A 24,893-nucleotide genomic window follows, 5' to 3' on the forward strand; every position below is an offset into this window, starting at 1 on the left:
TTTCAAAATAACTTATGACAATTTCCATAAGATATTGAGGAGCGCACATGTCGTACAGAGCCTTGATTATGTTTGCCCATTTGCTGAGTTGAAGGCATCCAGGGTGATCAGCGCACAATATTTTTTTGTTCCGCCTTTCCATCGTTTGCCACTTACTGCGGTATCAACGACATCGTATAAAGCGTCAATGACAGACCTCTTTTTCATAAAGCCGTATTGTCTTTCTGATAATCCGCCGGCTTTCTGAATTACTAACTCCAAGCGGTTTCTTACTATGCTTTCATATACTTTGCCAATAGTGTCAAGCATGCACAGAGGTCGATATGATGAAGGTTCCTCCGGAGGCTTTTTTGGTTTAGGGAGTAGAACCAAACGCTGGACTTTCCATGGGTCGGGAAATATTCCTTCTTTTAAGCGGGCATTATACATTTCTGCGAATAATTTTGGTTTCAAAGTCATGGCTTCCTTCAATGCTCTGTGTGGTATACCATCTAATCTAGGCGCTTTGCTGCTTTTAATTTTTTCGGTTATGGCCAATATTTCTTCTTCACTAACTAGCAGTGGTGGCTCTACGACTTCGGTTCGGGGCTTAGCATAAGAAATAGTGTGGTGTTTTGGGAACAGGGTTTCCACGATATTTCTCATAACAGATGCGCTTTTGGGTTGATGTGCCTTATTTTTAAATTTAGATATACGGATTTTGTATGCTGTTCCCCAGGAGTCTTCGTTTGCTTCCTCACAGAGTTTTTCAAAATACTTCTTTTTACTGCAGCCAATGGCTGATTTTAGAAGTTTCTTCTGACTTTTAAATATTTGTCTGAGACTGCTTTCATTTTCTTCCGGTTGATTTCGTTGTAGGCGGCGTCTAGCTGAATGGCAGAGCTTTCTAAGTCCAGCTTTTTCTTTATTCCACCAATACGCTGGCTTCCGGTTGTTGTGGTGGACTGTACTACGCATGGTTGCGTCGCATGCTGGGAACAGTTCTTTTCGCACTGAGGATACCAAGTGCATGGCATCTTCTCCTTGTATATTTGCTGAACTCCAGACCACCTCAAAAAGTTCGGCATCAAAATCGTTTTGTTTGCAGTTTCGTTTTTGGCATGTGCTCCTGCTGCGGCGTTCCGTTCCTCCGGCATAAGAGACTTCAGCAATAACAGCCATGTGATCACTATATGTAAATATGTCCGTCACCGCCCGCCTGCTAAGAGCGTCGTTGGCGAATATGAGGTCCTTTATAGAGCCTTTGTTTCAAGATCGTAAGATTCGTTTGGCCGAGGAATTCAAGTATCAGACGCGCACGATGGCTTGTGCGCCTACTACCCCAAGCGGTCGACCACGCATTGAAGTCACCTGCGATTATAATTGGCGATTTGTCTTTGGTTTCTAGAGCAAGTTCCAGGAGGAAGTCTTCAAAATCTTTAATTGATGCACTGGGTGGAGCATAGCAACTAAGAAAGTATATGCCTCGTATATTTGCCCATGTGAAAAAATTATGACCTCCGGAGCGAGACATAAATGGTTGTCCTTTACGTGACCATATTGCAGCCTTGCCAGATATGTCTGTAGTCCAGGTGCTTTCCGAACGCTGAGAGTATTGTTCGCTTAGTAAGGCGACATCAATGTTTTTTTCAAATACTGTCTGTTTTAGTAGCTCTTGTGCTGCTACGCAATGATTTAGGTTTAATTGTATTATCCTCATTTCCCTAACGATTTCGCCATTTCGAGATGCCGAGTGTGCTCCTTTGCAAAGCATGCAGCTTGGATTGTTAGTACATGACTTCGCTACATGTCCACCGGCTCCACAACGTGCACATAAACACGACCTGTCCACGGGGTTGGAACATTTGTGTGCCATGTGCCCCAGATGGAAACACCTGAAGGGGAATAGGGGACTGTTCCCGGAGGCGACATACAGACCACCCGATCCTTATTTTGCCTACCTTGAGCGTAGTCTTGGCATCCTGGGCGCGCAGGCATAAAATAGCTTTTTGAGTACCGCTTCGGGTCTTTCGCATACTCTTAACGTTTATTTTTCCCAGATTTTTTATTCCACACTCTTTTTGAATGGCTTCGCAAACCTCTTCTGGAGAAGTTATTTCATCCAAATCCTTGCAAATAGTCATAACGTTGTGGGTTTTGGGCTGTATCACAGCCATTTCACCGACCACTCCTTCTAAGGCACTTTGGAACGCTTCGGCTCTCTTATCCGCTTGGTTTTTCAGCTCTAATAGCAGGTCTCCTTCCAACGTTTTTCTTATGTACGTGACGCTTGAGCCCAATTCCTTTAAGCCACTGTCACCTTTTATTTTCAGGAGAATATCCGCGTATGATGCTCCATACTTTTTCGTAAGTATGATGGCTTCTGGCCTCGATCTAATTTTCTTTTCGAGTGGTCTTCGCTTTTTAACAACGTCCACCCAAGCTTCGCCTGCGCTGGGTCTAACCGTTGTATTTGCTTAAATCAATTTCGCTGCCTCGCTGTAGGTGGGCTGCTCCATTTTATTTGTATTTTTCGGCTTCTAAGTGTGAGGTAGAAAGCCTATTGTCTCACGCATCCTTTTCGGGGTATTTACCTCCTTAGCCATTGGGGAAACCTGGGATGCTTTCCCTACCATAGTTCTTTTAGGTAGGTTTCTGCTTCTCTCAGCCTTAGCGTGTAGCGCCACTATGTTGCTTACTAGGTCGCGCATAGCCTGGTTTATGTGCCTTTGGCTAGCCATCATGTTCTCCAGTTCTTTTATTTTACTACCCAACTGGTTAAAGTTTTGGGTAGTTTCGCTACTTGCATTTTTTCCGAGAGCTTGCCTCCTTCAATTATGTGGTTGGCATTTTCGCATTCTCTTTTTGATCCAGCAGTGGTGGATAGCTCACTTTTTCCATTAGGAGGCGTTCTCATAATTCTTGAGTTCCTTCTAAATGGATTCTCCGGGGTGCATCCACTACTATTCTCAGAGGCCATACCTCAATGAGAAAGTAGTTGGAAGCTATTGACAATAAGTATGTTCAGTCACTGCCCCTAAAATATTGCTTATATTTTTTGTGGTTGGCAATGCCAAAACCAAAGGGAATATGAAAAAGGAGAAACAAAAAGGAGAACAGCTGAATGATCAAAACAAAAACGGCAATGCAAAAATATTGGCACGCGTTTTGTTAGGATTGCTGTTTTCAGGGGAAAAATAATATGTTTTGAATAAAAAAAAAACACAAAATATATGCGGGTAAGTGCAAATGAATTTTAATTCAAAAATACAAATTGTACCTATCTTAACTTGCAGATTTAGTGTCCGTTTAGTTCTTTTAGCTTTCGAAAAGTCTCAGCAAAGAAATTGCTAACTATTGGTGTGAAAAACTAGGAATTCCTGACAAAACCCCAGGACCGCACCAAAAACACAACCACTTCACTTGAATTTTCAACGCAATTGTAGGTATGGGGTGGAGTTCCCGAAGTTGACTTTGAAAGCTTGCATGTGATGCAATTTTCAACACATTTTCGGATGTATTTAAACATATTCGGAAACCAATACTGCGTATTACCTTATCTAACGTTTACTCCTATCCTAAGTGCATTATGGCCTCATGTACATGATTTATCACCGATCGGTATTACCGGCAGGCATCGGCTTCGTCCGTTTCTTTGTATCACCCTATACAACATGCTTGATCGCATTTCATATGTTTTAGCGTCTTCATGCCTCAGTTCGTTATTTTGCAACTTTGTCACTAAGTCCAAAATATCTGCGTCTAGCGAGTAGCCAGTTGTCTGTAATATCTGGCATGCATATGCATACCACAGTTATTTTGGTTGTTTTCGTAGGCTTGACAATTGAGAGCGGATTGCGCGAAAGGAAATCTACATGTGCCATACTATTTCCTTTTCTATATTCTGCCTCAAACTCAAAGGATTGAAAATATGCCCACCACCGATGGACCCTTGGCGTCAACTCTTGTTTGTGATGACTAGTTTTGAGTGAATTACAATCCGTAAATACAACAAATGGACGACCATGTAAATAATGGCGAAAGTGTTTGTACACAGCCAACGTCTCCAGTTCCCGTAGTACACTTGCTAAAATACTCTATGACTCTTGTTTTACCGTTTACCTTGTGCATTAATATTGCACCATAGCCATCTAACGTCAGTGTGGAGTTCAATTGGTTGCTGTGGGTCATAAATAATGAGAACCGAATCACTAACCAATGCCGCTATTATTTCTTGGCGCACCTGCTCATGCTTCTCTTGCCACTCAATGTTGCTGTTTTTTGAATACAAGGGTTTCATTAATTCAGAAAATCGAGGAACAAATCGTCGAAAGTAGGAAGACAAGCCAATAAACTCTTTCAGTTTCGTAATCGTCTGTGGAAATGGCAATGCGGCTAATGCCTGAATTTTTCGCGGTTTTGGTCTTATGTCACCATTTTCAATTTTATAACCTAAATATTCAACGCTTGACTGCAAGAAAGAAAACTTATTTATATTTTAAGAAAACCCGGCATTGGACAACCTTTGCAGTACCTCCTTAAGCCTATTAAATACCTCCTTTTAGTGCTAGCAACAATTGAAACATCGTCAATGTAAACAATCGCATACGCCACTTCGCCCAAGGCTCGCATGAAACACAGATGAAGCGTTCTTCAAACCAAAGGGCATGGCTGTAAATTTATATTGGCCTTCAGTTGTAACGAATGCTGTGCGTTCTATTGAGTCGGGATGGATTGGTACCTGGTAAAAGCCACTCGCCATATCAAGACTTGTAAAATACTTGCTACCACGCAGTCTATCAGTTGGGCAACGGAAATTTATCAGGGACCGTATTGGCATTTAATTCACAATAATCGATACATAAACGATCTCTGCCATCTTTTTTTTAAACAGTAATACTATGTTCGGACCGACATTGAAAACATTTTGAAAACACATTTGTATGTTGTGGAACGTAAGTCGTTCGGACCGACAATTTGTGTTTTCGCTGAGTTTTCACTGACAGCTCACAAATTTATTTGTTTGTTTACATTTGAGCAACGAGAATGGTAAGTTTTGAAATCCTTAAATTTGCTTATAATTATTACTAAAGATCGTGTTTTTTAGAATTCTGAGAAAAAGATGTTAATTGCGAAAGCATTGGCTTTAAGGAGCCAAATAAATATCCTGCCCATCGACAATTATTCAAGAGAACTCTTGAAGTGTCTTACTACTCAGCACCATGCCTTGGCAAAAAAGATAGCCGAGTTAAAGAAACAACATCTAATCGTATTAGATTTAATAAAGGACAAAAGTGTGTATATGTTCCTATTGGTGCAAAAGCTTTCAATTATATATTATTAATTCCAGCAACGTAAGAATCAGTTTTGGGAACACGATTGCCAACGAAACGGATCTGCTTTTTTTAAAGAGAACTTTCGCATGAACCGAAGTTCCTTTGATAAATTATGTGACACCCTCCGCCCGTTACAAAAAATGGATACAAATTACCGAAAAGCTATTCCTATCGAGAAAAGAGTGGCTATAACATTATTTGCTTTAGGGTCATCTGCAGAGTATCGTAGTATCGCCAACATGTTCGGTGTAGGAAAATCTGCGGTTTGCGAAATTTTACTGGAATTTTGCACCGAAATCTGGAGATTACTGCAGCCATCCTCTTTTAAAATGTTGCCTCTAAACAGAGAAAAATTTCAGGCGTAAATGTGCAGTATTCATTATTGGGGATTCGGCTTTTCGATTTAGCAAACAACTAATGAAACCGTATCCATTTAGCGTAAATCAAAATAATGGTGAGAAGGTATTCAACTACGCTCTTTCGAAAACACGTAGAGTTGTCGAAAATACTTTTGGACACCTCAAGGCCCACTTTCGCCGCATCGGAAAAGGAATTGACAACTCTGTACGGAATGCCAACTCCATAATAAAAGCATGTTGCGTCCTTCACAATTTTTTAAATTATAACAACGACACGCTAAACACTAAATGGTTACGCGCTTTGGAAGAGTTGGAGACTAGACGCCAGAATCCGTGTGAAATTTCATATGCATCTGACGACCCAATTAATGGAGAAATGATTCGGACAGCACTTTGTACATATTTTGGTAAGTACATGTACATATTGTATCACAATATCTACATTTTACACAATTACATATACATTAAATCTAAGATAAAGTTGTACACACCAAACAAAATTCAATTTTATATATCAACGTTAAACATATATTATTAAACAGAAAATACTTATATTCATTAATTTTTTTATTTATTTAGAAATTGAAGTAATCGTTCATTTGTTTCTTTAGAATCTTTTATATATTGTTCCATCATTTCGGTTTTTTTATTATCATTTTCAACCATTTTTTTTTGTTAAGTCCTTAATTTCTTTGCTGGTTTCAATGGATTGCTGACTAGCTTTCTCGAGCTGTTTTTCAATTTGTTCAAATTTTTTTGCTCTGAAAATGATTCCTTCTTTTATTAATAGCATCACTCGGCTCGGGAGACGGTACTGGTAGCGAAGAAGTATCGCTTGGCGACATCGGCATAGCTGAGGGCGATGGTAGGCAAACCGGCGATGACAATGGAGATGCAGCAACGAATGTAGAAGACGAAGCCGTTTCCACCGAAATTTAGAGTGGTTCGGAGTTAGTAGAACCTATTTAAAAATGTATATACATATGTATGTAAATATTAATAATAAATTGAATTACAAAACAAATGTTTCTTACTTTTAAAACTTTCCTCCACTAAGCTTTCGGCGTTGTAGCTGACGTACGGCAACAGTACGGCTCTCATGTTATCATAAAGTGGCCACTGCGAGGGAGAACCGCCAGTTCACCCGACTGCTGTCTTCTCTTTCCTGTAAAACAAGATATATATGTAAAAACTCTATTTTTTCTTAATTTTATTTAATTACATACCTATATCTCTGTGAAATTTCGATTTTATTTTACTCGCCGTGAAATGCACACCTTGTTGCTGCATCTCCATTGCCATTTCCTCCACTATGTGGTTGTTTTTCCTAGGACCGCGAAAAGCACTTATTTTGCTCTGCCACAATTCAATTAGTAGGGCTTCTGCCCTATCACTCCAACAATTTCTTTTCTTATATTTTTGTTTTCCATTTTTGAAATTAATATCAATTGACAGCTGTATTTTTATATGGAATGTAAACAAATATCAAGTGACAATTTAGGGCCGGCAAAATATGTCTTCCAAAAAAATCGATTAAACTAGAGCAGGCACCGATTATAATGAGTGGAATGTAAGTTTTCAAGAAGTTTTCAGCGAAAACTGTGTTTTCGTTTGACAGATTTTACATGGACGAAAACACAAGTTTTCGTGCGAAAACCAGTTTTTCCCACAAAAACATGTTTTCGTTGTCGGTCCGAACATAATATAACATTGGACTTGCGAAAGGGGAACAGTTTGGACGTATGACTTTAGTTACCAGAAGTTCTTGTATTTTACCTCTCACTAATAATTTTTCTTCTACGCTTAACTTGTATTGACAATATTAATTTTGAAAATTTCGTGAAACAAAATCTCAATTGAAAGCTCAAATATCTTTACAGTAGCAAGAATTTGCATTGAACATGTTACTGAACCCTCACCTACCCCGCTTATAAGTACAGTATTATTCATCCTCTTGCCCATGAACTTATTAGCTAGTTTTTCTTTTAATAGGGAACACTCTGTCCCTGAATCATAAAAGTATGGAACGGACTCAATTAGTAAGTACATGATCCCCTTTGGATCGACGATGCTGCACACATCCACTCGCTTTTCATACGTATTGCCTTTGCTTGACGACGAAGCTGCCGTACATTTGGTTGCAATATGGCCTAGCTGGCCGCACTTGTATGGTTGACATATCTCTCTTCGATGTGGTGTTGCTGTGAGTCGAGTTGAATTTTGGGTCACTATCGTCTCTAGATTTTCTGCTTCGACATTCTGCCATCTTATAGCCAGGTTTGCCGCAAGAGTGACACTTTCCTTACCACGACGTTCTCTGCTTCTTCCGTTCTGGGGCACTGGTACAGTCTGATGTCTCGCAGCCATTGCGCTTACCAAACGCATAGGCCCGCAATTGTTGATGCAGTTCACTTCGGGTTTTGATGTATGTCGTAAATAATAATCGCTGCAGCCCTTTGTCTATTTGCGCAGCATGCGCCAGCACGACCGATACAGCAATTCCTTCTTTACTCAAAATTTTCCATTTTGGCAATGCGCCGTTACATATCTACTGGCGTACACAGGCACACACTCACTTGGCCTTGGTATGCTGCTGAACATATTTAAAAATATAGCAGCTGGCGTCTCTACACCTTCATATTTTTGAATGAATAGTTCTCGGAATTAGTACCACTTTATTCCACTGTAGCAGATCTGAGATATCCATTAAGATGCTCCTCCTTCCAATAAGTTACTTAGCGCCATGACGAGAGCTCTACCATCCAACATGTTCCCTGCCATGATTATATCGACGGTTTTACACCAAGCAGTGGCATCTGCATTCCCAGTATCGGGAGAAAACTTTAGAAGCGTTACTTTGTTGCTGGGTTGCATCGCCATTCTGGGAAAAGTTTTGTTTTGCGCTTCAAAAAACGCACGCCACTGATCGTTTGATAAATTTTGTGGCGAGGCACATCCCACTTTTGATGGAGGAGAAAAGGTAATGGCACCGGAGATGATGGTGCATCTTCTTCTTCCATAATTTCCTTATTCACCAAAGCACAGCAAGTCGCCTGTCAACTTCTTTCGTCTGTGTTCTCAAAATAAGTGACGCCCAAGCCATTGCTCTCATTGCCCTAAGGGGGTCGCGAAATCTTACTAGGGGGGTCGCCAGCTGAAAGAAAAAGTCGAGGTTCTTACACAACGAAAACACAATTTTAATGAGAAAGATGTGCTTGTTTATTTTTCATTAGTTTATCAAATTGTCGTGTTATTTTTGAAACATTAATAATTAAATCATTTTCTAATTGCAGTCCATTTCTCTTTTTAGTTTTAATGTCTACCAATGAAGAAAATGTCAGTTCACACAAGTATGAAGAGGCGAATGGTTTTATTTTCATCCAAAATACGTCGACACTTTGCGAATAAAATTCCATTTTAAGCATGCCATCAGTAGCTAATTCTAGAAGACATTCTTTCATTTTTGTGTTGACATCAGCTAGATCTATTGATTTGTCCAAAAAGGGATTTAAAATCCATCTACGCCCATTGTCAGCTTCAGAGTGAAAGTCTGGAAAGTATGTCAAAAGTTTCTCTTGTAAATTATGCAAGCTTTGTATCATGCAAGGAATATGAGCCGATACTGCAAAACTTTGGTCTGATGCATTATCTTCAACAATCTTCTGAACACACGGAAAAGACTCAAACATTTTGTTTTGCAGAGAGGTCGACCACAAACGAAGTTTTGCGTGAAATGCTTTTACTTTATCTTTAGCTGTTAAAATATTTTCTTCTCTTCCCTGAAGGTTCTTGTTCAAATTGTTAAGGTGGCTAAAAAGATCTGCCAAAAATGCTAATTTCAAGAGCCAAATAGGGTCGGAAAAACGGTAAGCATATTCTGATTTTGTATCTTGTAAGAACATTAACAATTCAGCTCTCAGTTCCAGAACTCTTGTCAATACCTTTCCTTTGGATAGCCACCTGACCTCTGTGTGATAAAGGAGATTTTGATGAAGCGAGCCCATATTTTCACAAACGATTCTGAATAGCCGGGTTTGCAAAGCTTTACCTTTGATAGAATTCACAGTTTTTATTACCTCCTTGAGCACGTCATTTAAAGCGGAAGGTACTACCTTAGCAGCTAGAGCCTGTCGATGAAGAGAACAGTGTGTCCAGGATATGTTTGGTATTATCGATTTTAATTTTGCAATGAGTCCGCTATTTTTGCTACAAATAGCGATACATTTTTTCAATCAATATCGTAGTCGCAAGTGCTTTCTAAAAACATATAAGATTTCTTCCGTAATACTGTCATCTGCTTCAAAGCGCACAAATACTACAAACTGTGCACAGTCGGTAACATCTGTAGATTCATCGAACTGCAAAGCAAAATGTTGGCTATTCTTTAATTTTTCGACTACTTGTTCTTGAATATCCTTGGCCATATCGTTTATTCTGCGTGAAATAGTATTGTCAGAAAGTGGTATTTTTCTTAATTTGTTTGCCTCCTGCTTACTGACCATAATTTCAACCATATCGAGTGCCGCTGGCAAAATGAGATTTTCGGCAATTGTATGTGGTTTCCCTGCTTTAGCAACTCGATATGCGACTTTGTGGCTAGCTAATAATGTTGATTCGTTGACACTGGATGCCTCAAAATAAACCAAACAATATACAAGTGAACAGTCAATAAAAATTAAGGACGCGGAACCTTTGCACACCGAAATTAAGTATAATCAAAAGTTGTATGCAAATAACAAAGAAATAAACACCAACAGTAAAAATATACTACAAAAAACTAAACAACACGCTTTGACGATAACGTAAACTAAAAAATCAAAAATAATTGTTAATATGGAAAATAAATAAGTAAAAATAAAACCGAGGGGGGTTGCATCCGGGAGTGCAGGCAGAAGTGAAAACTTGAACTTATATTTTTATTGTGTTCTCTGTCTCACATACCCAAGAATATGAAGACATAAATATATGTATGCATCAGAGAGCTGCAACGGGTATATCATTTTCGTGCACACTCGAATGTCCATTCTGATTTTGTTTGATCAAACTTTTCAGTATGAATACATGTATTGATCGCTAGGAGATATGTTCAAAACGAACGAGCCTTTCGCGACACTCGAACCACAAGCATATCTGTTTGTTTTAATAGAGTGCCGAGTTGACACTCGTTTGTGAACGAGCTGAAACTCTAACCCGATCGTATTGAATGTGATCGAGTTACACACGAGTGTGCACAAAATTTGACAATATGTATGTGTGTAATAGGCAGTCATGCTATTATTGCGTAGTGATTGTCAACGGTTAGTGGTTTTGTTTGTTTTGTTTACTTTTTATAATTCATAATGACAACAATAGAAAATTCGGTTTGTGAGAACATTTCCAATGGCACCTACACCTTGCCTGGTAGGCGCAAAGGCCGAAGTTTCGTCTGGAACGTTCTGTCGGAAATATTAAAGCCAGATGAAACTGTAGTAGAAGGTTTCGTGTACTGTCGCTCTTGTTTAAAAGTGTTAAAATATTGCAAAGGTTAGACATCTAATCTGGTTCGTCATCCATGCTGTAAGAAAATAAAAGAGGGTCAACAGTTAAAAACTGTCACAGCGTCAGATAAAAACGAGGCCATTGAAAGATGTACATCGTAGATTATTGAAGACTGCCGGCCATTTTCGGCAGTGCAAGGTTCTGGCTTCTCGAAACTGGTAAAATTCTTTATTAAGATCGGTGCAACTTATGGCGAGAACGTTGATGTAGAAAATTTGCTAGCTAACGCAACAACAATTTCCCGCAAAGTCCAAAAGTACGCAAGTGAAAAAAAAAGAACTTAAAGATGAAATAAATAGCATTGTGACCAGCGGTGGAGCTTCAGCTACAATCGACATGTGGACGGACGACTACGTAAAGCGGAACTTCTTAGGCGTCACCTTCCACTACCAAAAAGACCTAAAATTTTATGATATGGTGCTGGGTATGAAGTCCATGGATTTTCAGAGATCTACGGGTGATTATATCTTTAAGAAGCTTGATGATTTGTTTAAGGAATATGGAGTTCAGAATATGGACACAGTTAAATTTACTACTGACAGGGGAAGTAATATGTTAAAAGCATTGCAAAAAAATATACGCATAAACTGCAGCAGCCATCTATTTTCCAATGTTTTGGATAAGTTGTTCGCGGACACAAAAGAGCTGACAGATGTCTTAGAGTCTTGCAAAAAAATTGTAAAATATTTTAAAAAAGCAAATTTACAGCATTTACTACCCACTTCATTGAAAGCCCAATGTCCAACTCGGTGGAATTCCCACTACGGAATGATTAAATCCATAATTGACAATTGGTTTGAAATTAACAACGTTCTAATTGATAACGGAGAAAGCCAACGATTGCTACACGTTAATATACCGATTTTAAAAGTCTTGTTTGAATTGTGCAAGGATTTTGAAACTGTGTTCAAGAAATTACAACTTTGTAGTTCTCCATCGCTGTGTTATGTTTTTCCATCTATTTTAAAAATAAAAAATATTTGCGAACCGAATAGTGATGACATAGCTGCAATATCGATGTTAAAAGCGAATATTAAACAAAAAATTGAGGAAGTATGGGTCGCCAATTTAAGTATATGGCATAAAGCTGCATGCTTTTTGTACCCGCCTGCTATAAACATGCAGCCAGATGACTTACATTGTATAAAGAATTTTTGCATTTCTCAAATTCAATATAATACACCAACTTCTACACAATCATCGTCTGTGTTATTGACGGAAAACGACTCCGTAAGCCCAACCACTCCCGTTTCTGCTTCGACATCACGTTTTTCTTTTAATGAAAGTGACTTAGAACAAAGTCATTCAAGTTTCCCAGCTACGAATTCCAATAAAAGCAATGATGCATTCTTTTTCTCAAATTTGCTTAAGCCATCTGTCTCAAATACCACAGAAAACCCTGAAGACGAAGTAGAAAGATATAGCAAGGAAGTAGTTGAGATGACTGAAGCTTTCAATTTGATGGAGTGGTGGCAAATAAATCAGAAGAAATACCCTCATTTATCAAAACTTGCATGTCAGATTCATTCAATGCCAGCTAGCAGTGCAGCGGCCGAGAGATCTTTTTCTTTAGCTGGCAACATAATATCAGAAAAAAGAAATAGACTGGGACCCGGATCGGTAGACAGCTTGTTGTTCTTAAATTCGTACTATAAAAACTATACTGATTAAAAATTATAAAACTTAACACGATCTCATATGTTTTTTAACTAATATATATTATATAATGTATTTCTATTATTTATTATTTTTTTCTTGAAATTTATGTTTTAAAAAAATCAAAATATTTAAGAAATATTTAAGTGCAATGAAATGTTTGTTTTTTATTTATAATGTGTTAATTAATAAATGAAATAAGTTTTGAGTGAATTCTATTCTTTAATTGAATTATTATTATTTAATATGTAATATGTACATACATACGTCTAATTCAACAAACGAAGCTAAGACAGAACGCGACATCCCGACGCCAACAAACATACATGTATGTGTGTACGTATGTTTATCTATTATTCTTTGGTCTTCGAGTGCCACTCGAGTGTGTTGATCACAATCAACACGTGCACGACACACCCGAAAATATAATATACACAAAATCCGAGTTTGCTGCTTGAACCCGAAGCTGCTCTCTGGTGGACACTCGCTTGTGATCGTTTTGAAGAGAGTATGATCAAACAGACTCGAACACACAGAAAGCAGCTGCCGGGTGTGCCACTTGATCGAACCCATTGCTGCCGAGTGTGGCGCTCGCTCGTGCTCGATTTTTAATGAGGGTGATCGAACAGGTTCGAACACACCCAATGCAGCTCTCTGGTATGCATGCCCATGATGATACTCCCAACCACAGCATTGTGATATTTTCATTCTTCAATTTTTGCTTTGAACCAGGCAATCGCAATGTATGCAAATATGTATACTTTTGCGTTTGCCGTCGGCATTTTCATACTGGCATGTAAACATAATTATGATATGAGTACAATTTTGTTTGAATGAATGAATAGTAATATTTATAGCCAATTTGGACTTGCATATTTAATAATTTTATTTGATTTTTACATAATATACTGTACTAATAAATATTTTTGTATTATGTTTCTTAGTAATAGAAATTGAATTTATCACAACAATTTATATCGTCTATCATATTTATCTTATTATCTGCTCATATGATTGCATGTATACGCATGTTCGCATTCAGAAATTCAAATCATGATTATATCACTTATCAATATATTACATGTGCGCGGATTGATGCACGTTCATAAACATACATTCATTTATACTTATATGTACATATATTTGTATACACTTCCGAACAAATAATGCACAAGCATACAAACATACATATGCGTACACATGTGAATATGTCACCAAGAAAAAATTGAAACTTTGTTCTACAAAAACAATTGTCTCAAATAACAGAAGCATCAAAAGTCAATATGGCAGCCAAATTGGCGAAGAACAATTGTTGTAAATTTCACAATAAAAACGATTTCATTCATAAACGCAGGCGCAAATTCCACAAGCGACCTCGCTTCATTCATAAAAACAGACGCCGTAACATTTCCCCGAGCATGCCATTGCCAACAAGCGTCTTTTCGCGACGATGGCAAATGCTAAAAATCATAAATTTAACAACTTTCTGATGCTTCTTCACAGAAAGAAGTGAGAAAAGTGGCAACAACGCAGTTGTCGATTTATAATATTTACCTATTCTAAAATATTTTTCCGTGACTCGCAAAAATCTGCGTCAATATGTATTCACGCTCATACGTATACATACATACATATTTACGCACGTTCGTAGGCAAAGCTGTTACAGCGACAAGGGAAGCGTTGACAATCGGCGGCCATTCGTTTATTTTTCTATCATCACACAAGTTGGATTTTCTATCATCACACAAGTGCTGAACACAATGAGAGCGACAGACTGCAAACGACATCATTAGAATACACACGTTCTTAGGGACACAGCTATTGAGGCAGCTGCACAACTACATAACTGTGTCCATAAGAACGTGTGTATTTATATCGGGTGATTTTTTAAGAGCTTGATAACTTTTTTTAAAAAAAAAACGCATAAAATTTGCAAAATCTCATCGGTTCTTTATTTGAAACTGCCCATGCATCCCGAAAAATGCACTGTTTGGTGTGGTTTGTACGCTGGTGGAATCATTGGACCGTATTTTTTCAAAGATGCTGTTGGACGCAACTTTACGGTGAATGGCGATCGCTATCGTTCGATGCTAACAAACTTTTTGTTGCCAAAAATGGAAGAACTGAACTTGGTTGACATGTGGTTTCAACAAGATGGCGCTACATGCCACACAGCTCGCGATTCTATGGCCATTTTGAGGGAAAACTTCGGAGAACAATTCATCTCAAGAAATGGACCCGTAAGTTGGCCACCAAGATCATGCGATTTAACGCCTTTAGACTATTTTTTGTGGGGCTACGTCAAGTCTAAAGTCTACAGAAATAAGCCAGCAACTATTCCAGCTTTGGAAGACAACATTTCCGAAGAAATTCGGGCTATTCCGGCCGAAATGCTCGAAAAAGTTGCCCAAAATTGGACTTTCCGAATGGACCACCTAAGACGCAGCCGCGGTCAACATTTAAATGAAATTATCTTCAAAAAGTAAATGTCATGAACCAATCTAACGTTTCAAATAAAGAACCGATGAGATTTTGCAAATTTTATGCGTTTTTTTTTAAAAAAGTTATCAAGCTCTTAAAAAATCACCCGATATAATTGTATACCCCGCATCTTCTATTATTGGTGTAATTTGCAAAAGTGCTGTCACCAATGATATGATTATTGTTAAAAAAATAATTATTATCGTCATCTGTAAAAGTAAAAATGTATAACCGTTTTAGGTTTTGATTTAAAAAAACTTAAATTGGATTTTAGTCGCCTCTTACGACAGGCATCTCTTACCATGGGTATATTCTAGAAAGACCCCTTACCCACTGGGGTAAAAAAAATCATGTATATATATCTAGAAAAAACAAATTAAATGTTATTATCTCCATTAAATGCCCTTAGACTGAATGAATCGTCATCATCCTCATTTGGATTTTCTATGTTTGCTAATTTCATTGGTCTTTTTATATTTGCCGGATGGACGTTTTGTAAGGGAAATATTCTGAAATATGGTTGATCCTTATGCCGTACTCTTTTGTAGTTTTTAATTGGTCCTGTTTGTCTGTTTTCTATATATTCTTCTCTGTTTTGATTTAATTTGGCTATTGTTTTCTGTTTTACTGTATTTATTCTATCTTGTAATATGGATGGACAAATAATTTCTTTGGCGTCCCTTGGAGAACATTTGATAGTTGAGTGGTACCTATCGTTATAGTTGCATATAACAATTTGTATCCTCATTTCTGTTGAAAGACTAGAGTCCTCAATTCCTGTTAGTTTTTCCAACAAGGTTGAGTGCAGTCTCTCAATGTCTGCATTTCCTGTATGGCTATTTGGTTTTGTGTGATGGACTTCTACATTTTCGGCATTTAAATATTGTATTAATTGTTCTGCTCTAAACTCATTATCCATAATAATTTTTTTAGGTTTACCGAATTTCGCAAAATGTTCCATAATTATTGTCTTTTTAGCTCTCCAGTTTCTGTCTGTTATTCTGTAAGCTGCTGCGAATTTTGTTAATTTGTCAATTACTGTTACAAATGATTGCTTATTGAAATGAAATATATCTACATGAAGTATCTCATTTTTATTGGTTGGAGTTTCAGTTAGGTGAAATTTAGGTTTAATGGGTTTCCTATCGTATTTGATTTGTTGGCATTTTTGGCAATTATTTATTATCAATTGTATTTCTTCTTTGAATTTTGGAAAATATATTTTATCTTTTAATGTATTATAGGTTTCATTTATGCCACTATGCATAGATTCTTTTGTATGGTATAGTGATATTTGCTTATGTAGTTCTTCTTCTTCTTCTATTTCTGATGCTCTTTTTGTGCATTTTATAAATTTTAAACTTCTATCTTGAGCAAACATTTCAATAAGTAGTTTTTGTATTTTATGGTAATCTGCTTCAGATACTTCTGAAAATATTCCTACAATTCCGTTTCCTTTTATATATTTTTTTAATGTTTCCTTGTTCTCTTCTTTTTCATCCATTGGGTTTATTTCAATTATTTTTCTTCCATGGAGTCTTTGCATTTGCTGTTTATGTCTATATGTTAATATAATTTGAATTTTATATTTATTAACAATTTCTTCTTTAATTGGAAAGTGTTCAAACAGTTCTTCATCTGCTGAATGAATTGTTTCCGACAATTCTAAGTTTGATTCATTGTCGTTACCTTCTTTTATTTTTGGTGAGTTTTCAATTCGACTCAAGAAATCAGCTACAACATTATTTTTTCCATTTAAATATTCTATTTCAAAGTTGTATTCTTGCAATTTCAATAACCATCTCTGATGGCGTTGAGAAAATTCTTTTCCTTTATATTTATTAACAAGATATTTGATCGGACAGTGATCGGTTATTATTTTAAATTTATTGCCATATATATATGGTCGAAAATATGTAATAGAGAAAATTACCGCTAAAAATTCTTTGTCTGTCGTTGAATATTTTTGCTCATGATTGTTTAGAGTTCTTGAAATATAGCATACTGGTTGGCCTTGCTGTGAAAGCACTGCTCCAATAGCATAGTCACTAGCATCAGTTGTGATACTGAATTCTTTGTCGTACTCTGGGAATTTGAGAGTTGGGTGAGATGAAATGAGTGCTTTTAAATTTTCAAAGCTTTCAATATATTGTGGATCTTTAGAGTTTATTTTATTGCCCTTTTTCAAATATTTTATCATGGGGTAAGCTATTTTAGAATAATCTTTTATGAATTTTCGATAATATCCTGTTGCTCCTAAAAATCCTTTTAACTGTTTCTCAGTTTTTGGTATTGGTAGCTTTTGAATTGCTATAATTTTATCAGTATTAGGCTTGATGCCTTCTTTTGTTAAAATGTGTCCTAGGAATGTAGTTTCTCTTTGAAGAAAACTGCATTTATCTGCCTGTATTTTTAATTTATTCTCTTGTAGTTTCAAAAAAAATTTTTTTAATGAGTTTATGTGCTCTTCTAATGAAGTTGAAAAAATTAATATGTCATCTAAATATACGACACATATTTTATTTATATATTCCCTCAATATGTCATTCATAAATCTCTGAAAAGTAGCTGGGGCATTTTTCAACCCGAAAGGCATTCGGACGTATTCATATAGTCCTGCCGGAGTGGCAAAAGCTGTTTTCTGGATGTCCCTTTCTGCCATTAAAATCTGATGGTAACCTTTTGCTAGATCTATGGTGCTAAAGTACTGTGCTTTTCCCAATTTATCTAAGATTCCTTCGATATTCGGTAGAGGATACTTATCGTCTACAGTCAATTGGTTTAACCTCCTATAATCAACCACTAGCCTGAATTTTTGTATTCCTAATTATCTATCTTTTTCGGTATTATTAGAATAGGTGAGCTATATCTACTGTGACTTTTTCTAATTATCCCTTGCTCTTCTAATTCAGAAATTTGTCTTCTTACTTCTTCTTCATGTTTTGGAGGTAATCTATAAATTCTTGAATTTATTTGTTGATCCGTAACTGTTTTAATTTCATGAACTACTGCTTTTGCATTTTTGCTTGTCCCCTTCTTTTTAAGTTTATTGAAAGCTTTAATAATTTTTGTCCCCTTTGATTTTTATAGATAAGTTTATTGAAATGCTTTAATAATTTTTCGATTTCCTTTTTCTCATTTGATTTTAAATGATCAAGGTTGATGTTCTTTACTTCACTTATATCTAATGAATAAACTTGCTCTTGCATAGTTTTCATATAGAATGGAAGATTCACACCATTTTTCAAAATTATTGTCATTTTTTCGATATCAATGGTTTTAACGCTTTTTAAGAAAAGGAATCATTTCCTATTAACGAATCATATGGTTTATTAAAAATTACCGTAAAGTTCTACAAATTTCGAGCTACATAGATACAATTCCAAGGAATTTTTTGTTTCAATTGAGATGTCTTATTAAAAATTTCATAAATATTTAAGATACATACAATATTTTATTAATTTTTATTGATGTCAGCACTTTTGCCACCTTCGCTCACTTAAATAGCGATTATTTCCATTAGCATTAAGGATTTCGAATTGCACTTAACCCTCTCGTTCGAAAAGCAATAGGTGTGTTCGACCAGCTTCTATCCGTCTATTAATGAAATTATCACATTCACACTCGAATATGGCATTTCGTTGCCATAAACGTAACTCTTCCGTATTCATTTGAAAATTTGTTTCAGGTAGAGGTTCAAACAAAAAATCCATAATTTCCCTTAAAAGTAGCTTTTATATTTCATATATATAGTGCTATGTATAACTTTACACACATAATCTAAGTACGCAATTTTATATTTTAAAGGAATTTTAACAAATTAACTTCTGTATCTACTGCTGCTTTTTGTTTTTCTTTTCTCGTTTGTTCGTTTCTTTTTCTAATGGTATTGTTTTTGAATTGATTGAAACATTTTACAAAGAAAGTATTGGCTTCAAATAAAACTACTACTTAAATTACTAAATTATTAGTTGAATAGTATTTTACCTTGCTGTTAGTGCTGCTCTTGCTTTTGTTAATGTTGTTGTTGTTGCTTTTTGTTAATGTTGTTGCTGTTAGAAACTTCTCTTCTCCCTGTTGATCATAAATATTTCACTTTCCCTTTGCCGCTGTCAGTAGCTTGAATTTCGTTCACCATCCTTCTCGTGGTTTTCGTCGCCGCCTTCGTTTCCGGTCAGCTCCATCACTTGTAATACTTTTCTGCACTATAGCTGCTGCTGCTGTTGTTGCTGTTGTTGCTGTTGATGTTGTTTTTTTTTTTTTTTTTGCTGAAGATCTTGCTGCTGTCTCCGCTGTTGCTGCTGTTTATATTGCTGTTTGTTTTTTTTTTTTTTTTTGTTAAAGCTGCTTCTGCTGTCTCCGCTGTTGCCGTTTTAGTGTTTTCAACAGTTTTCTTTATTTTTTCTCAAAATAATTTTTGTTTTGCACTTTTCACAAATTTTTTCACTTTTTGAATTATGTTTTTGCTTTTGCCATAATTTTCCAACTCAAATGTATTATTTTGTTCTGCTTTGGGATTTATATGATTAGCTGTATCTTTGTCACTTTTCTTTTAATAATGGTACTTTTGTTTAATAATAATTTATTTAGCTTTTATTTAGCTTTTCTTTGCTAGCTGAGCGAAGCTGAGAGAGAATATGGAATCGTTCCGTTCGACTGCGCCAATTACGATATAATAAAACTCCGGTTTACCGTACTGAGCGGCTTGCCGTCCAGTTTATTAATCATCATTTTATTCTTTACAAAAATCTTATTTCCTAACTTTACCTGAAGCCGTTGTGCTGACTTGACATTCCTCAGCATCAACGACCCGGCATATCTTATATATGTACATATGTATGTAGTTGGATCTGAAGATTCAACTTACATTTCAGAGAAATAAAAATATTTAAAAAATACTTGTCTTTTTTTGTGTGTCGACGAGTTTGACAGTGGTGGAGTCGTTTGACGACGCAACTCGCGTATTATTCGTTCTACATTCTTACCACACTTGGTACAAAATCTGAAGGTAACAGCGATTATGTTGTAGCATTCGTCGCATCTTAATAATAATTTAATACAATCTGGACAGTTATTATTTTTTTTCTGCCGTTCCACTTTTTACAAAACGGACAATGCATTTTAAGGAGTTGAGGGATATATAGCTTCACTATAACTATATTATAGTTGTTTGAATTCTTTATTTTCTAGATGACAGATGTAGTTCTTCTTCTTTTCCTAAACATGGCCATCGTCAAAAAAAAACGACAGATGTAGTTTGATAGTTATAGTGTAAATATTTGTAAGTATTCACTCAAAAAAAATTGTCTATGGTAAAATGTCACTTGAAATGTTAACGTCTCTTTGCTGTGCATCTATACTATAATTCTTTAATATTCCTAAAAATCTAAAAGCAGCAAATTTCAATAAAATTAAAAAAGTATTGTGTCGTGTGTTTGTGACTTACTAAATATGCCTCCAATAATTCGGCGGTGCGAAGTTCGCCGGGTCAGCTAGTTTGAAATAAAAGTTAAGAAATCAAGTTATTTTATTATTTCGTATTAATTTATCTTTACTTCTACAGAGGAAAACATAAGTATAAAACACGAAATGTCTTAATTATTGAGTTTTTGGAAAAAATACGGATATTTAAAGGTATTAGATTTACAAAACGTAACTTAACACCCACATGCGTCTTCATTCATTCGATAAATGTTATCTCTTAAAACCTTTCTTTAATTCGGAACTCATTAAAAAATTTACTGTGATTGCTTCCAAATGTATTAATTTGCAAGTTTTGTCATATTATTACACAGCTGATTCGAATATTAGTTTTGCGAATGTTCGAAAAAACGAAAATCTAATCAGATTCTTTGACACCATTGAAAATCAGAATTGGTTTGCAATTCTGACAGCTAAGCAATTCTGTCTTGAATTCCACAACACCCCTGCATAATTATTACTCGATTGACGTTTTTTTATATTTTGTAAGCAACTCAAACACCACATAGTTAAAAATAAATCAAATTCACATAATTTTCGTAAAGATTCTGAAACAAAGTCAACATATATTTTTATTTTATTGGTAATTAGGCTGTTTGACTATGTTATAAAAAATTAAATATTTGTTATCGACATATTTATTTCCATTCAAGTGTAAATACATCTTTAAATAATGAAATGTAAGAGCTTATTAGACCTTTTCGTTTTCAATTGAGAGATTTGTGTGACTGTTACATACTGAATTTCAAAATCGTCTCAATTCACAGTACAGAATCGCTCGGTTAATGGCACTTTCTGCTAAAAGTAATCGGTAGGGTTAGGAGCATAGTACAAGGGAGTAGGGAAAGTGTCCATTCACCATCGTAAGAGAGCCATTCACAGTCCTTAACATACCCCCCAAGTGTACGTTCACAATAAAAACATCATGGCCACCTCTGGTGAATAAGGGTGGCGAGAGGTCAAAACGGGTTGCGTAAAACGAAAATGCTATAATATTTAATTATATATTATAGTACATATACAAACATTTATAAATACTATTTTCAACTTTTGTTATAGAGTAAAATTTATAGCTGTTAACAAACAAATTAATTACACCATCATGATATAGATAAGTATGCTAGATATTTTTGGGCATTTTAGTTAACTTATTCATGGACAAATTGGAAATTATATTTGATAATGAGTGGACCAAAAGAGATAACTATTGGGGAGAAATTTGGTATCACATATCATAATAATTCGTCTGAACAGTAAAACACAATATTTTATTGAAAGATAAATCAAGAGGTAATTATAATAGCCATGTTTCCTATACTTTAAGTATAAATTTTTATAGTCACAAACTACATACACGTTTTATATGTAAAAATTTAGCCTTACGCCGGAATCCTATCCGTTCCCAAATGGAGTATTTGACGATCCTAACACATTTACAATATTATTTTTTAGTTCTAAGTAGAGTTCTTAAATAAATAGGATTCTTAAAGAAATAATTTTTTGAATTTGCAATATCTATATAGTAGTAAAAAGTAGTTTAAATTAGCTCACGGAACACTATCTTGCCATGCTCAATATCAATACTGGATTTAGCTGCATGTATGAATATTGTCCATCACCCAACTCTTTTTTTACACGGATTTGAAGTTACACGGTTGGAAAAAAAAATTGCTTGTAAAAATTGTTTAATCTAGTACGGTTACAAAATCACTGTCTTGTAATTATGTTTGTTTTTACCACACTTAGCACCATTGCACTAGGGGGAATTTGCCCGACTCATCGTATTTAGTCATTGTATCAAAATTTAAATATTTGGGTTTTTTTATGTAAACATATTAAAAACACATGGCTCCATATGACTCCATACCAAAAATGTTAATTAATAGTGCACTGTTAAAGTCAGCTGTTGCAGCCCAAAAGCACGTGGTTGAGAATAGGCAGTTTTTGGTTAGCTCTTTGAAAGTGCGATACTTAAAAGTTACAGAAGTTATTAATTCAATTTATGATGGAAAACAATCATACTGGTTTGTATTATATGTTGTGTGTACTAATATTTTCATATGTGCCTGTCTTACTAATATTTAGCCAATTTTAAAACAGGTCTAAAAGGTAATTTGTTGGAAAAAAAATAACTTTACGTAGACTTACAAAAAATACATATCGTTGTAACAGTGTAAGTTCAGTATATGTCGTAGAGCCATTAATTATGAATAAAATGCAATTTGTCTCAATGTGCACAAATGCGCACAATCTGCGTAATTTCGTTTTTTGTCAGGTATCTTCGAGTTTTCAAACGCGGAGCTTTTTGAAGTATGGCGTAAGGAGACGGAGAACTCAAACCAAGAAAGATCAATTCTTGATTTTCTTTCGAGCAAAATAAGTATAAACATTGATGTTGTAAAACACAACAACTATTTGAAAAAGAAAAGCAGTTTATTTTGCCTAAATATAAATGGTAAATGGAAGATATGCAAGAGAAACAAAAAATATTTTGAGAAGAAGTATGCAAATTGGCTGCAAAGTGCAATAAAACTTTGTTTCTCTGAATCGAATCAAATCGAGAAACGTAAAATTGGATGCCCGAAATTGGCTTATTCGGTTAAAGGAGAAGAAGCACAGAAGAAAGAAGCTGCAGCTCTATCTAAATCACACGGATGCAACGTCTCCTCGTTAATTCAAACAGCCAGTAAAGCTGCCCGATCTCAGGGCCTCATTGATCTTTCTGTAGTCCTTAATACTCTTGCAATTAGTCCGGAAAAGGCAAAGGACATAAGGGAGATTTTGAAATGCCCTATTAAGCAGCCTATTCGTGCATCAAAGGCCGAAGCATTGGCCCTTTTATTAGATCAAAGCTTAAGCAAGGAGCAGTATTGCGCAATTAGGGACGATGCTAAGCACAGAGATGCCAACATATACCCTCTATATAAATATGTTGTGGAACAAAAAAAGCTTTGTAGACCTGCTAATATATACATTAGCGATACTGTAGCAAAGGTCCCAATGCAAGATCTTTTAAGTCATACGGCTACTCGAATTGTTGTGCTTCAAGAAGAAGTCATTATGAATACGATGAGGCAGCAGGAGGTAGATTTTATATCAGCTGATTTAATCCTAAGTTATGGGTTCGATGGTAGTACCGGGCAGTCGAACTATAACCAGGCCTATGCTGACCAAGGATCATGCGATTCAGATGCATGCCTATTTGCCTCAACCGTAATGCCTCTTCGATTAATTGATGCTTCTGGACTTGTTTTATGGAATAACCGTACTCCACAGTCGATAAGATTTTGCCGGCCTCTCAAATTGGAGTTTTTGAAAGAAACAAGAGAAGCCATATTAAAAGAGGACCTGAACATCAAAGAAGAAATTAAGAAACTTTTACCATGCAAAATAATGTTCAACGATAGGCAGTGCGTTTACATAAAATTTCAACTTCATTTGACTGTCATATGTAGATGGAAAAGTGCTCAATGCACTGACAAATACAACGTCTTCTCAAGCATGCCCAATATGTAATGCAACATCTAAGGACTTCCTTGCCAACAAAAATTTTAAGTGCCTCGAGTTTGTTCCACTTTTAGATAATTGAAAACACGGGTTAAGTCCGCTTCATAGCTGGATAAGATGTTTTAAATTTGTATTACACGCCGGTTATAAGTTAACTGTTCAGAAATGGCGAGTGACAACATCTGTGGACAAAAAAAACGATTGCAGATCGGAAAAAGGAAATTCAGCGTATGTTTTGGGAGAGGCTAGGCTTAAGGGTCGATAAGCCAAAACAAAATGGATCTAGCAATACAAACAATGGAAACACGGCACGGCGAGCATTTACCAATTTTGAAACATTTGCAGAAGTTACCGGAGTTGATAAAGAAATAATTCGGAACTTATGAGTTTTATTAATTTGCTTGTCTTGTCAACTGCCGATTGATTTGGAGAAATTTGAACAATTTTGTTTTAAAACTGGGGAACAAATTGTGGATTGTTATCCATGGTTGCCAATGACGGCAACTGTTCACAAAATAATTGTCCATTCAAGGCAAATTATGGAAAATACAATACT

General features: G+C 35.9%; 1 protein-coding gene across 1 annotated transcript; it reads left to right on the forward strand.

The window, feature by feature from the left end:
• Window positions 1-5,691: 5,691 nt before the first annotated feature.
• On the forward strand, window positions 5,692-6,613 carry LOC126765875 (uncharacterized). The gene is made up of 2 exons (XM_050483549.1): window positions 5,692-6,081; window positions 6,465-6,613. Exons 1-2 carry the CDS (start codon window positions 5,733-5,735, stop codon window positions 6,611-6,613), a joined length of 498 nt encoding a protein of 165 aa, XP_050339506.1. The 5' UTR covers window positions 5,692-5,732.
• Window positions 6,614-24,893: the final 18,280 nt, after the last annotated feature.

The sequence above is a fragment of the Bactrocera neohumeralis genome, unplaced genomic scaffold (genome assembly GCF_024586455.1).
Source record: "Bactrocera neohumeralis isolate Rockhampton unplaced genomic scaffold, APGP_CSIRO_Bneo_wtdbg2-racon-allhic-juicebox.fasta_v2 cluster11, whole genome shotgun sequence".
Taxonomy (NCBI): Eukaryota; Metazoa; Arthropoda; class Insecta; order Diptera; family Tephritidae; genus Bactrocera; species Bactrocera neohumeralis.